We start from the raw sequence: 16,557 nt of genomic DNA, 5'->3' as shown, positions 1-16,557 counted from the left end.
TATAATAGCCCATTACACAAAGTGTGAAACACTCGCCCACTTCCTTATGTAGTCATAGATTTAATCTAGATCAATTAGCCTAAGGTTTAACGCCTCCATGTGTTGATATACAGTTGCCTATTACTAGTGAACTTCACTTAGGGGATGTATTGAAATTGGGACTGATGTTATCAAGTGTTAATCCTACTTTCATGATTTAATTAGTGGCATGCTATTATGGAGGAAATTTTAGGGGTCATGTTGAAATGATACTGCAGCCCTAGACTCTGAGCAAAGGAGTCTACATTGACAGAATTTGTTAACACTAGAGCCTGCTACGTGTACAAGAAAATAAATTTTGAATGAGTTTCACACAGGGACATCACTAGGACCCACAACATGCTCATCTATCAAGGTACATTTCTTTAACCCTAATACATTTGCACATTCATTGAATGACCTTGGAAAATGTTGGTACAAAAACTCATACTCTCAAACTTGAGGTCAAATTTTGCACTAAGATTGTTTAATTGAGGTTATTGAACTATGCCACTGGGGTGAGACCATTGTGGTCATAGTGCATGTAGTGTTTTCAATATTTTCCTACTTCATTAAACACTGACAACACACATGGTAAAAGGACAAATTGAGTCCTGCACAACTGAAAACGCATTTACTTTTGGAGTGCTGGCCATAGGCTTCAACATATGAAAAGTCGTAAGTTTTAATTTCTCATAATATCAAGAGCTATCTCAAGAACCACTGGGCTTGTTTGTACTCATTTTAATGCATTTTTCATGCACATTCCAACTACGTTCGTGAAAATGTACAATTCTGCAATATTTAATGGATCTTGTTGTGGTGTGCAGTCAACACCCATGACTGAGGAGGGTTTTAACATTTGAAGAACCAGCAAAGTAGGTATTGATTTTGTAGGTCAGATATGTGACAAATTTGCATACATAATGTAAATCATATTCCTCAAGATGGCATTTATTTTTGAAACATGAAACTCAGCTCAGGAAAGGGAGGAAATGATTAACGCTGGGTGGTAGTAGGTCTCTGTGTCAGCGTAGTCCAACATGATGCAATTACTTTTTAGTCAACATGTAGGCCAACAGCAGAAATTTTTTCCTAGGAATAGCGATACATTTTACACTTTTAAGTGCTCAAAATTTATTCCAATGCAATATGATTTCTGAAAAGTCTTCATCAATACGCGAGGAAAGGTTGAAAGAGGGAATTTGGTATAAATATATTTGTTTTCTGTGAGCCCTTTTGTCTTTAATAGCTCCCTGATCGGACTCCGTATCAGGGATGTCAGTGGAAATCGTATTTTAAGACGACTGAGTGTTTGGGGCGAGGGTGGTGTCCCTTGTTTTAAAATTGCAGCAAATAAACTGTCTTTCTATATTGACACAGTAGAGACCAATTAGCAAGTCATGCTGGTCTGTGGGCACCAATTATGCTTTCCTTGTTAAGGGTAAGTAAACAATAATGAATCTGCCTGCCTGTAATATTGGTTTAGAAGATGTTATCTCTACTGGTCAGGAAATGATCTGTTGGATGCTGTCCACACTGAATATCTAAAATAACATTGACCTGATTGATAGGGCATTGAAACAAGTAGTGTCCAACATAAATGGAGGTGGTCCTTCCTTGATTCTGCTTGTACAATGTAGGCCTACATGGCCTATGACATGTAGGCCTATGTCTTATAATTATTTAAGTTGTCCCAAACAGGAGTAGTGTTGTTAATTGAACAGATTTCCACAATTCGCTGGTTAGTAACTATTGTTTACTGGTTCAAGTCTGGGCTTATACACCTGTTCCGAATTAAGATATGCCATAGGCTTTGTGTTGTGATCATTTCGATCAGTCACGGTTTGTGACAAAGAAAGCATGAGCCAATTGACCAAGCAACTGTCATATTCTAACGTGCACTACGTCAGCGAAAAACAGGGCAACTTTAATAAACTGAGTGGTGACTATCTCCCAAATATAATCCTAGCCCTCCCTGTTAATCTTAATCCAAATCTGAAAGACTAAATCCTGATTTCATGGGAAGTAGCAGTTAGTAAGATATCGCACCAAAATGATAACTACACACTGAAAACGGTAGTTTATGTGTAACCCGTGTTCATTAGAGAGGAATATGAATTACTACATGCAATCATAGGATGCCAGTAGTTGACACAATTCACCACATCCTCTACCCAAATGTGTCATCTAATTGAACATTTTCCCCTTTACACAGCTCAGTACGTACATAGTGAATGTGTCATGACCAACCAAAACAAGCAGCCTTGCACCCTATATTAGGCCAAATAAAAATGCGATTTAATTCCAGCACATAGGCCTGTGTAGTCACTGCATGTCATAAATTTTGAAAAAAATATTGAGGGCGTCCTCCTCAGCAAATGTTACAATATGGCTTTACGATATATAGATATATCTGTTTACATGTCACTTAAAATTTGTAAGGTGAAAATGCTATGCAAAATACCCTTAAATTTGATTTGCGATATGACCAGAAAGAAGCGCTCAATGTTTTTGCATTTAATTTTTATCCACAACATCAATATCTCATGAATTGCAAAAGTCTTCCATAAAGTTAACAAATCAATGTGATTTTCAGCACATTGGAGCCTATAGAATTTGCAAAGTCTTCCAATTCAAGGAAAAACTGAAAATTGACCTGGTTTGATAGATGACTCATAATGCCTGAGTGTCTCAACAATATATTTCATCTACAAAAGGAACCTATATTATGTTACACTACACTGACATGTTGAGCTGGACATAATTGTTGGCCCAGACACAGCCAACTCTATCTCCAGGAACTAACACTCTGCTCCATATTGCTTCCTATTCTCTCAAAGGGCTATTCCAGTTGAAATCCATACCCCCTATGGAAAGCATGACCCTAATCTCCGTGTAGATTCCAAGTGCAGTCACCTATTCAGGAAACCTGGTTTGAAATTCACATTCCCTGTGTGGAAGATAGAGGGTGTATGGGTTTCAACTGGAATAGTCCTATCACACACCAGTCTACAGAACTCACAGCATGCTGTAGTGAATAACAAAGGCTCCTACTAAATTGTATAAAATGGAAATTTTCACACTGTAGTGATTTTTTGCATTCCAAGCCGGTACAGCGAAAAATAACAACATACAAACAGGCCTAAATTCCACGTGTACAGGACAAATAAAAGGTTCAAGCTTAGAATCACAAAAATCAAAATGAAATTGGCAGAGTGCAAAATATTAATTGTGGGAAAATGTCAACTCTTTACAAAATGCAAGTTGCAATACTGCTCTGCTTCCCTCCATGCCTGCCTGCCTGGCTGGCTGGCTGGCAATGAATTAAATTGCATTCTTCAATAGGGCTTATATTGAATTAGAGTGGCATTCTTTGCTACATATCTAAATCAAGGCCAAGGCCATATGCATTGACTGACTCAATTTACTACACAGCTGGCTGACTTGGCAATTCCAAGGACATGGCTGGTTATTATTACTTATTCAATATTCAACACAATGCCACTGTGCCAGCCTTTGTTCTGTCAGTTTTGGTTTTATGTCAGCAGTATCCAGTGTTTTACATGTGGTGGGGAGGATTCTTGATTTTTGATTTGGGTGTGATGATTCGGGAAACTTGTCCCAACATATACAAAAGTTTATGAAAAATATGCCTAAAAATCGCACTTTCTGTACTTCTATTTGTTCAAAATTAAAGCCATACTGTAACATTATCCATAAGAAAACAGACATAGTATTGTAATTTTTTCATTAGCTTTCACTGTCAGATATGTCCACTTTCAACTTGGGGCCAAACAGATGAAGCAATAGGAAGAAAATCCACTATTTCATCAGCAAACGTCGATCTTCAACATCTTCAAAGATATCTCAAATTTGCATATTAAATAGTCTTAAATATTATATTGGGTCTACTCGTTTAGATTGTATCATTCCGCTTGCCGTGGAATGGAATAATCCATCCTTCACCTTGCGATTATATTCATCACATTCCTATATTATCGTATAAATAATTCAGTTCACTAAAAAAAAATCATACACTAGGATCCACAACATGCTCATCTATCAAGACACAGTTCTTTAACCCCAATACATTTGCACATTCATTGAATGACCTTTGGGTACAAAAACTCATACCCCAACTTGAGGTCAAATTTTGCACTATGATTGTTTATTTAATTGATGTTATTGAACTATGCCTTTGGGATGAGCCCATTGTGGTCCATAGTGATAATCTTACCTGTCTCTCTGCTTCCTTGGCTTGTCCAGACTCCGTCTTCGGTATCGCCGTCCCCGCAGTTATACTCCCAGACACCGGTGATGTGCTGAACGTGTACGGAAGATGGAGCTTGCGTAACGATTCCTGAAAATGTCTCTGCACAGCAGCTTGCGCATCCGGACGGTGGGAACTCCGCATAATGGCGTACTGAAGACTCCCTGGATGCGGTCGCGGAGAGATCTCGCTGCGACGCAGAAGCTGGAGCTGGTTGAGGTGTATGCGGCGTACGAGGTTTATCATGGTGTGGTTGATTTGGTGCCACTGCGGCATGAGCAACCGATGGCGATTTCTCACTGGCTTGTTGCGCTACTGCTTGTTGATGTAGATGGCGCTCTATTTCTTCCTGCTGTTGTTGTATGATCCATGTAGGTGGTATTGGCATCCCTGCCGCTTGTTGCTGTTGCTGCCATAATTGCTGCAATTGAGCGGCAGTCATACCTGGATGGATTCCTTGGATTGCTGCAGCGGTACTTGCGGCATGCTGCAACTGCGCATATGATATCCCAGGGTGATGTAATCTCGCCAGAGACTCCTGATGTATATAACCAGCAAGATGTTGCCGCGTATGCAAATCATGTTGATTAAGTACGGCTAGATGCGCAGGATACGCTCCAGCAGGGATATGGCTGGACCCTGCCAGAGGATGCTGCTGATATATAGCGGCCTGAATGTGCGGGGAAAACATCGGATGACGTGCTGCGGCTAGAGGATGATGGGAAGGTAATCGACCAGCAGAAGGCACAAAAGCGCTGGGACTAGCTCCGATACCAGCTGAAAGAGTGACCGTCGGATGAAGAGTACTGTGTTGGGATGCTGCAACGCTTGGGGCAGATAATGAATGCGTTGGAGAGGGCGCTCTTGCGACACCTCGCTGGTGGTGTTGATAAGCCAGCTGATGTTGTACGGAATTCACGTGGATAACTTCCGTGTCCGTCAAATTGGGATCACGATATACTTGAATTGGCTCCCTTAGTGCTGATGCAAGAGGGCGTTCGTCACTCTGGTCACTATCGATATCTTTACTGTGCAGCTCTCTGCTTTTCAAGTCTAGTTCTCTTGATGGGTCCCGAATAGAATCGAGATTCTTTCCCCTGTCAACAGGTGCAACAATATTCACAGCTTCTGGTCTCTGTAATAAACCGCCTCTATCTTTCTCTCGTTCTTTTGGCTTATGACCGTCCACCCCTTCACTAACCGGTAAAGTTCTTTTGATGTCTTCCGATTTTACAACTCCGGTAACGGCAACAACCGGTGGTTTTGTTCCGGGTACAATGGGACTTATTGCATTACTTGTCCGGGATATGACCTGAATTGCATTCTGATGGATCGGTGACCAGTGATTAGCAGATGAGTGCGGCGCCGGTGGTTTTGACGGCAAAGTAGTTGTAGTAGTTGTGGCGGTCGCAAAATTGGGAGCGCTCGGCACAGTGATTGCCGAAGCTGCTGTGGTAACAGAATTTGGTTGTGTATAAATGGATGCTGCAGGTGTTGTAATTGACCTTTGACCTTGTGTACTTACTGCAGGGTACCTCTGGGGTAGCTCAACAGCTGGAGGTTTGTTTCTTGTATTATTATCGTCCGATGACAAGCGAATTTTGCCATTATCCGGCTTTAACACAGAGTCGTTTTTCTTAAGTTCATTAACAATGACTCGTTCTAACGTTGCCTCTGTGTTGCGTATGATATTTGCAACTGCAACAGACGTTGGGATCGACTGTGGTCGACGTGGCGGAGACGTTGAGATCGCTGTCGGTCGACGTGGCTGTACACTCTGTGTGAGAATAGTCTCACTAGCACTACTTGTGTTTAACAAGGGCATATGTTTAGGTTCAGGTTTAGTACACATGGGTTGACAAACTGCTGTTGATGTAACTGCTGCTGTTGATTTAACTGCTGTAGTTGATGTAACTGCTGCTGATGCTGACACTGCTGCCGTTGGTATCGTTGCATTGCTATTAGTGTTCACTTTTGGTGATGATGTTGTTTCTGATTGTTGTGACACAACAACAGGTGGTGTTTTATTAGCAGCTACAGCGGCTGCTGTTGCTGCCGCTGTTGCTGCTGCTGAGGCCGCTGCTGCTGCAGCGGCGGCTGCTGCTGCTACTAACACAGACTCTTCTTTCTGTTTATCTTTATCTTTATGTTTGTCTTTTTCCTTTTTATCAGATTTATGATGTTTATGCTTGCTTTTATGTTTAGACTTTTCCCCAGTCTCGGTACTCTCGTTATCTTTGGTGCTATGCTTATCCTCACTGTGTTTTTTACTTTTATGTTTATGATGTTTGGACTTTTTCTCTTCAGTTTTATCAGCTTTGTGAGTTTGTTTGTCTGAATGTTTGTCAGTATGTCTACTAGAATGACGTTTCTCTTTCTTCTCTTCTGGCTGTTTCTGAGAGACTTCAGCGGAGACTGTAGATTGTGTACAAGGGCGCTTGGGTGATGCTTTCTTAGTCTCTTCTACAGGCTTGTCATCGGGAGTTTTGGCACGAGTTCGGTGAGAAGGAGGAGCAACCTTCTCTTCTTTATCTCGTTGCTGTTCCTGAGAGACTTGGCGGAGACTACAGATTGAGTACAAGGGCGCTTGGGTGATGCTTTCTTAGTTTCTTCCACAGGCTTTTCTTCTGTTTTCCTTTTGCGCTCTTTCTTGGGCTTGTGACTGCCTGATTTAACTGGTTTTTCTGTGAAAGCGAAATCAAAGAGAAACAAATATTTAAAATCACATTCATGATTAAGGCTGAACCAATTTAAACACATAAAATTTACATTTTGTAATCATAACATCATAAATTTCAGCATCAAATGTCACACAAATTCAAACAAAATGTACACAACAGAAATTGAGCACTTATTAAATTCAGGGATTTGCAATAGGTGGCCCACAGACCAATGCAGGCCATGAGTACCTCTGAAATGCGCTATTCCATGAGAAATCCATACACCCTCTATGGAAGACATGACCTTAATCTTTTACATAAGGAGTGTGAATTGTAAATGTGTAGAAGATTAATTTAAGGTCATGCAGGGGGTGTATGGATTTCAACTGGAATAGCCCAATGTTGAGTAAACATATAGCAAACCAAGGTGTATTTGGCCCTCAAACACAAATCTTTGAATTGATTTTGACCCTCCATGGCCCGTAAGCAAATGTAGCTGGGAACCCCTGTTCTATTTTATTCAATATCCTACCCAACTTTGGCTTTAATATAATCTTTGCATGTATACTGCAATTCAAGTCTATGTGCCAATAAATTATTTTTACGATTTACTGTAACAATAGCCAAATAGGCCACAATACTTGAGAAATGTAACAAAAGCCGTAAACGAATCAAATAAATAATTCACTTGATTATAAATAATAAGTCACTTGTTAGCAGTCTGCACCCACCCATGCATGCAAGCAAGCACTTACAAACACGCCCCCACACATGGGTGACCTATTACGGTAATATATTGCACACAGCTCCTTGCTTCAACATACACAACAAGAATTGAAGCTTTTCCTTTCTATCTCAAAACCACCGACTCAATACTAGGCTTGTTTGTACTCATTGCAAAGCATTAATCATGACAATTCCAAATATGGTAATAAATTTTAATAATTTTGGATAATGTAAGTAAAATTTACAAGTTGTCAACATCTATATGCATAAAAGGTTAACCATAGTTTGAATACAAGCTTTTTGTCTTTGCTAATGTATCCTATTAAAACCGTCTACTGTCGTTGCTATAATGTTAAAACGACTTTATGACAATGTTATTGAAACTAGATCGACCGTGAAATAATTCGCCCACACACGCAGGCATTTAGCTACTCTATGTCGCATATGGTCCTGTGTCAAAACCTGGGGTAGGCCTACCTTTGTGTTACATAGTAAAAAAATGAAATGGTTCAAACATTTAACCTACACATCTCATTTTATGTGGTTCATCCTCCTGAGCATTTTGACACCTTTTTATGGAAATCGGTTAAAAATGAGAGAGTGCGGGCAAAAACAATCACAAAGTAGGGAGGATGTAACCCCACCTTTTTTCCACATTTACAATCATTCTGAGCAAGTATTGGTCTTTTAAATGAACTTTTGTATTTATTTACTTGGTTTAGATGTCTGGGAGTTCATTTAGACATTTTTTACTAGATTCAAATTTTTAATGAGGTTTTAAATCAATTTTACAATATGAATCCCTCCCCCTAATCCTCCTCCCCCTAATCCTCAGCCACCCTTGGCACATTTCATGCCAAACGTCATAAGAAAATAATTTAAAAATATTTTTAAACAGGATAAAAACATTAGTAATATAGAATAAATTAGCCTCAATTTAAGACCTAATTGAATCTTCTAAGTGAAGGAATACTCAAGAGACAGTGTTTTGAAATCCAAGCTGCACATCAAAATGTAACAAAGCCACGTTTTTGAATACCCCAGTATATGACACAGGATCATATGCGTCTATAGCTTGCTTGGCTGTTCAATCCATTATTGCTGGCTTCACTGTCAAACACACTGTAAACTGTCACATATTTTACATGCAGGAATAGCTTTGTGATAAATTGGATCAGATAAAATTATTGATGTGGATAAACAAATGTTCATACACATAATTCTGTAATTTAGAATTTGGATAAATTTGTGAATATTTCAAAGATTGCAGACAAAGTGTATTTTCTATTTTCCTCAATTGTGAAATTTTCATGCACAAACTATGTTTGACGTAATGTGTGCATGACTGGTATCTGGGCTAGTGTTATATGTATTATGTGCCTGCCATGACTGCTATTGGGGCTAGTGTTATAAATGTATTATGTGCCTGCCACAAAGAATCATAGTCTAGATAAAACACGCAGATAACCCATGAATTTAAACTCTCTCCTGCTGCTCTCAAAATTACAATGCCCTACCTGCATCGTCTAATAAAGGAAACCTACAACTAGTGGCAAATGGTGGTCATAGACCACAAACCTAGCTGGGGCATGTTGGTGTTGTGGAGGTACATGTATCTGACCCCTACAAAATGTTCCAAAAATGCTCCCCTGGTCATGGGGTTTGTTTCTTTTTTGAGCCCCGTACGCGTTAAAAATGTAAAAAAAATTCAATTCTAAGATTTGACCCCAGATGACCTTTGACCTGACCTATGCATGATGTTCCATAATGTTCCCCTGGTCTTGAGGTTTGTTGTCACCATGTTTGAGCCCCGTACCTCTTACAGATATCCAAAAAATGAAATTCTACAATTTGACCCCAGATGACCTTTGACATGACCCTTGCACAGTGTTCTAAAATGTTCCCCAGGTCAGTAAGTTTGTTGTTGTGGAGTTTGAGCCCGTACCCTAACAGATGTCCAGAAAATGCATTTAGAAAATTTGACCTCTACATGACCTTTGACCTGACCCCTGCAAAATGTTCCCCTGGTCATGAGATTTGTTGTCACTGAGTTTGAGCCCCATACCCCTTGCAGATATCCAGAAAATGAAGTTATAAAGATTTGACCCCAGATAACCTTTGACCTGACCCCTGCAAAGTGTTCCAACATGTTCCCCTGATCATTAAGTTTGTTGTCACCAAGTTTGAGCCCTGTACCCCTAACAGATGTCCAGGAAATGCGTTTCTAAAATTTGACCTCTGCATGACCTTTGACCTGACCCCCCATAAAATGTTCCCTGGTCATGAGATTTATTGTATCGAGTTTGAGCCCCATACTCCTTACAGATGTCCAGATAATGCAATTGTAAGATTTTAACCCCTTAATGACCTTTGACCCCAATTCTGTGTGCAAGGTATGGGCACTGGGTAAAGCCGATGCACATGTGTAAGTGACGTCATTGTGCTATGTAATATGTGGCAGTAGAAGCATTTTGAAGATATTTGGTTATATACCGAAAATGCCCCTTTAATGACCTTTGATCCCAACTCTGTTTGCACCATATGGGCACTGGATATAGGCGGTACATATGTGCAAGTTACGTAATTGTAGGGTGTAACATGTAGGAGGAGAAGCAATTTGAAGTTATTGCCAGAAAGAAGAAGAAGCAGAAAGATCCGATAGCAAAACAGTACCTAGCTCGGGGGGTTGAAAACCCCCCAGCTAGGTAATGACTCTGTGCCCTGTATACAACCATATTAAATGACAGACTGGATGGTCTCACAGGCCTACTTACAACATGGCTTCATCCAACATTGAAATGGCAGAGATTCAGTGGGACAACCATGTTTTCAAGATCTACTTTAAAATATGCTAGTTTTTCAAGATAAGTGGGACTAAGGATGTAAAGACTTATTGTGAAACTGGCTGCAGGAATACAATCTTTTGTTGTTATAATTTCAATCCTTAATGCTCTGCATACTAGCCATAGGCTTCAACATAAATAGTCCAAGTTTGGAGACATTTTCTCAAAATAAGAACCACTGAACCAATACTAGGCTTGCTTGTACCCACCCCAATGCATTTTTCATGCTGATTCCAAATATGGTCATGAAAATTTACAATACTGAATTTTTTTAATTAAAAAAATGAAACTTGTTGTCTGCAGTCAATACCCTGGTGGAGGGTTAACCCTGCCTGAGGGTCAAGGAAACCATTCAGTAGTTGAAACAAAACAATGAATTGGAAACTGGTTATACTAGGCTTTATTTCCACTTGCCACAACAATAGACTAATCCTACAATAGATTGGTCTGTTAAATTATATTTAAACATTTCAACCTATTATTACACAGTACAGCAAACTGCCATAATCATGCAGAGTAGCCAGTTGATTTAATAACCTGCTTTAAGCGCGATCCGGACTCCACATCGCAGCGCGATGCGATGCTATAAAAACTGTAATCTGAGCCAGGTTTTTACGAGCTCAGCGGTGAAAATTCACATCGCAGCGGTGGAAATTTTGGTCGCATAAAAAAGTTGAACAATGTTCAACTTTTTCGCATCGCGCAGCGATATCCCAGCCGTGCACGCTTCTGATTGGCTGCTGGAAAATCAAGGTCGGTAGAATGACCTTAAAAGGAGATGTAGACCCGCTTTGCAAACATCGCACGATGAAATTAAAATATACATTTTAATTTCATCGCAGCGATGCTGTGATGTTTAAAGCATCGCAGCATGAAAAGCATCGCATCGTATCTGCGAAGTGGAGTCAGGATCGGGCTTTAGACTGCCATTTTGTGTAGGCCCAATGCTTATGATTTACCATAACAACAATCCTTAATCATGCTTAGCCCCCTCCCCCCCGCCCAATCGATCTTGGTAACTAGGGTTGGGATTTTGAGTAATTTTGTGCCCGGTACCCGTTTATTTTTCGAGGCGGGTACTCCGGGTACCAAATTTAAAAAAAAAGCGGTTTTTTTCGGTTTTGTAGTGTCCCTGGACCTAGACCTAAATGCTAGGATCATTCATGGTTGACCTAAAAAAAAAATAAAAAATAAAAAATTCCAAGATGTTTTGTATTTTTAATATGAAAATTGATAATTTGTATTCATGTCATAGTCTATTATAATGATTTCAAAATGCATTGAATTTGAATGCATTTTGAAATCATTAATAGAGTATGACATGAATATTAATTCGGTATCCGGGCATGGAATTCCTGCCGGGTACTGCTACCCGGCGGGACTTCAATTCCGGGACTCAGTCCCTACCTTATTGGTAACCCCTCCCCATCCCATTTGAATGATTTAAGCCTCAGTTTTGCGTGTTTGTACTGGACAAAGGTTGGCGGGTGATGCGGTTTAGTTTAGAGTATTACCGGTTCATGTGCTCAGTGGAAACAAAACGGTTCAGAGTATGCGGTGCAGACACCCGGAAACATATCGGTTTGGGCACCCGGCAACCATACATGCGGTATGACACCCGGTATTTCTGCCAGTAGAAACACATTTGGTTAACGGTTGCTGGGTGTTGCTCTTCTTTTATAGGCCTATAATATATTTGACATCCCATCATCCTTCAACAGGTTCCTGTTTCCATCTGATCCTAAAGCATTGACCACTGATAACTTTGTCCAATGCTTCATTAGTCGTGTTCACATTGTCGGACGTACGCCAGGCGGAACTTGGTCGGCGCAAGTTGCTAGGAGTAGCGGTAGGTGCTGCCAGGAGTAAGTGCAGTGTGAACGATGGTCAGCGTAAGTTCCGCCAGGCGTACGTCCGACGATTTACTCCTGTAGCGAGCTGGGTATAACTTCCGCCAGGCGTAAGTTGCAATGTAAACGCAGATTACGCTTTGACCTTTTATTGGTTGGAACTATAAAAATTACATATCGCGTGGTTGATAAAGGTCACAGAAACACCGGAAGTGCTAGCCAATGTTTACGCCGACCAGAAGTGAATACTTGGTGGAACTAGTCGGCGTAGTGCTAGGAGTAGGCTAGGTGTGGACACGCGGTAGAAGCAAGGTCTTAGCCAGCCATGCGTCCACCTGTCTTTAAGACGTGCTAATCTAATTTTAGACGGGTGGATTTAATGGATTTAACAGATGTGATAGCTCTAAAACAGATGATTTTAAGGGCATATGAACTTGGGACTAATTCAAAGTGACATGTAAAGGCCAAATCAGGACATATTTGACCCCAGTGACCCTTCCATGGGTATAGACAAGTTGTTTTATATTTGAGAGTCAAATTTTGGTATCTGTTTGGACGGGTGGTTTCTGATTTCTGGCTAAGACCCTGGGTAGAAGTAGAGAAAATATTTGTGGAATTTTGATCAATGTTAGCCTAAGTTTACGCGGCCGGCCGGGTATAACTCAAAATGTGAACAAGACTATTGATCTATGACCTGCTGCTCTCCCTTTAAATCATGCATCTCTAATTCATCACAGCCTTTTCATAATACTGCCATATAGTGCTAAGTATAATGATAGACTAGCTATTCCCACAATAAACTGTATCCTGATCCTAAGGCCCGACCTGCAATAGCTGCCCTGTAGACCCAAAAGGCTGGGCGGAGCAGTGATGCAACCTCTCTGGACAGTATACTAAAACAAAGAACCAAAATTAGTACCCAGCAGCTATTGCAGATGGAGCATCTACCTACTGCTTGTCCTAATTTAATGCTTGGATGCGTTTGTGTTTATGCCATAAGCTCACTGGAAATGACAATTATTTCGCATGACTTGTTACTCATGTTAATTAACCCCCACTGGTAAAATCCAATACAAACAAATGGCAAATTTAATACTTGCTACTAAACAGAATTTATAAAAAAAAATTTTGATTATTAAATGTTCTTGACTCATTCTGCACAGTAAGGATTGAATTCACCGGAGTCGACTGGTTGAAGCTAGTGTTTTTGTATGTTGTTCAAGACACTGTTCATATGACCTGTGTTCCTCCTTTATATTCACAGCTGGCATGCACCCAGCCAGGGTGATGCATTCATTATGCACAGACAATAATTGAAGGGGAAAGGGAACTCTTATTCAATATGCCATTTTGAGTTCATGGCATGGCCAGGCATTTCTGTCTGTACATATGATATGGTGCATATGATTGGTATACAGTATGCTGCAGGGATTGAAGAATAAGCATTTCAAAATGCAACAGCTACACACTGATGTTGGTTGTGACTCCAGAACTGACAGTCTTTTCAGGGCTACAGTACATGAACTTGTGGACATGTTTGTATGGTTTGAATGAGTTTATCATCCATGCCCATGAGCAGCAATCTCTGTACACATTAATGTTTTTTACATGATTGCATTGATTGGTAATATTTTGTAAGACATGGCCATACAGTACTGGCTGGAATCCACCGGGCAAAAATTGCGTGGGTTTTGCACGGCATTTTGCATGGACCGCTCAAAAGCGATCTTCACAGATCATACCGATTTCTTGCGGTTTGCACGGTTTCGGCGTGGTACCATTAAAAGTTGTACTAACCAGCCAACTGTCCGCGCGGTTTATGAGCGGGTTGTTGCACGGCATAAGCCTATTATAAATCTAATTGGCTCTTCTTTGTCAAGCACTTGACAAGTGACACACACATTCGGAAGTGGTATTTCAGTTCGCAATGCAATTAATAGCTGTTCAAAACCCTTGATATGATTCGTTGACCGTGTTCCGAAGTATAAAACAAGTTAAACAACATGCCGAAGTACTGAAACATGGGTCTAACTCTAACACCACCGGCCGGTCATGCGAAATTTCATAACGTGTTTTGGTTTTACCGGTTAAATGTTATGCATTGTAGGGCCTACTAGTTAAACGTTTAAAATATTAAAATTACATTTGTTTTCATTTTCTTTCGAATTTGTCTTTCATAAAGATGTAACTTGTATTAAATTGAGTATAAATTGACTAACAATTTATCATTATTCAATTAATTATAGAGCTAGGGGCCAACTTCGAAAAAAGAAAAATATATGAAGAACGATCGAGATAAAAAAAATAAAATGCGTCGATGGAAGAACATAATGAAAATTTACAGAAGGCTTATCATTGGGCTTAATTTTCACGATTATCACTTTGTTTATGCAAAATATCATAAAATATAGACCCATATTACATGCTGCCACTACCAGAGTTGAAGAGAGAAATAAACTTCACCAAGCATGGCACCAAACCATCCCGAGCTCCGCGATCGCCTGAGCTGAGTGCCTTCCAGCGGTACGGTATCGGACTATCTTCGCCACAAAATCATCATCATCATCATCATAAATTCATGTTTCTCGCCGAGTCACGGCATTTATTCGACTTTAAAATCATCTTACCTTTAGTTCTATATTAAATCTATCATCAAAAATATAAAAGCTGCAATTTATTCCAGAAAGTAATGTCGATAGCCGTTTCATTTATAAATGGCCTGCCATCGAAGGCCTTTCCATCTTGTTCTTTGAGGCGATGAATTCCCGGGATGTAATTCAAACATCATGAACATGCATGATTCACGATTTCATATTTTCCTGAAGAGCTGTCAGCTGTCCATTCCTATTCTGATACTTCATAATTTATTTATTCCAGGTATGTGCGTGTGAGAGAGTGATCAAGAAAGACACACGAAGAGGTGTTGAGAAGATCAAAGTTCCTTCTTTGTTGGAAAATTCCCCATATCAACAAGAATACAAGATCATTCAAGCATTTCACCAGTCGTCATCATTTTAATTGAGGCGCACTTGTTTGTCATACGCACAAGTCAAACTCTTAGTCAAAACATTCCCACGTCTCTATCATGCTATGCAGGTGAAATCCCCCCGGGTGGGGGGATTCAGGTGCAAAGCAATGGAGTTTGTAGAACATCCAGGGTGTATAGGGTCACCGTCTAGGGCTTGGTTTATATGCCACGCGCTGTACATGTATACCACATTCCATTCATACCATGTCCGTCCACCAAGATGGGATGGTATACCACAACACGTGTGTGTTTGTCATCACAGATCGATCGGAAGACTAGAGGTTGCATACAATACAACTAGACTAGTTTTGAAGAAAACAATTGATAGTTCAGTTTGTCCCGGGTAGTTTAGCCTATTTTAAGTTTTTTACTATTAATTATCATATCCACAAATCTTTCAATAATATAATTAATATTCTTCCCACAAGACCACTAGTTGACATCGAAATCCGAATAAATGAACAAGCCGAATGCGTCGATGTCAACATGAAATTTTTTATGAATGGGGATATTATAAATAAACCTAGGAAACAAGCGAAATAACCCAATACACGATCTCATCGGATAGCATTTCTCAGGCCCTGGTATTTCCCCGGGGTATTTCTTTGCGGTCCTGTGGATCACATGATAATTAATTATTCATGATTTTAAGGGCTGTGCAATAATTATGAGCCGGGCCTGGGGTGGTGGGGCAAAGATTTTTTTGGCAAGGGGGGGGGGTGTCATTCAAGCAATTTTAAGCAGGGGTGGGGCAAGCAATTTTTGGCACATCATTTGAAATCCCCCCCCCGCTCATAATTAAATAAGAATTAAACAAAATAAAAAATAAAAATAGTGTCAAAAAAAAGTTGCTTTTCCCTCACTTCTGGCAGAGACATTTATTACAAAATTAAGATAATTAATATTCCACCAAAATCGTTGTTGTCATCCCGGGAATTTAAATATCTATCGTATCATGAAATTATCCTGGCACTGATTATAATATCAAATCAAAACACGTGGATCGGCACTTTCCCCTTTCCACACACATCGCATACGGTCTAAATATAGATTGGGGTTGAGCTGACCTAGATTATCTAGCGATCCTGGAAGCAAGCACCTTCACCCAATATCTGTGCTTCACCACGTGCGCGCGGCGGGTCAACTGAAGGGATAAGAA

The 16,557-nt window shown here is 40.1% G+C and overlaps 1 protein-coding gene across 1 annotated transcript in view; it reads right to left on the bottom strand.

Moving 5' to 3' along the window:
* Nucleotides 1–16,557, bottom strand: part of LOC140163021 (probable JmjC domain-containing histone demethylation protein 2C) — a 285,573-nt gene that overhangs the window by 30,565 nt on the left and 238,451 nt on the right. Inside the window, 3 exon segments of the mRNA XM_072186361.1 lie at nt 4,259–4,414; nt 4,416–6,756; nt 6,759–6,975. Coding sequence (XP_072042462.1) covers nt 4,259–4,414; nt 4,416–6,756; nt 6,759–6,975 — 2,714 coding nt within the window.

This window comes from Amphiura filiformis, chromosome 10, assembly GCF_039555335.1.
Source record: "Amphiura filiformis chromosome 10, Afil_fr2py, whole genome shotgun sequence".
NCBI lineage: Eukaryota > Metazoa > Echinodermata > Ophiuroidea > Amphilepidida > Amphiuridae > Amphiura > Amphiura filiformis.
Note: the sequence above shows the minus strand (reverse complement) of the source record. Positions and strands in the feature narration are given on the sequence as shown.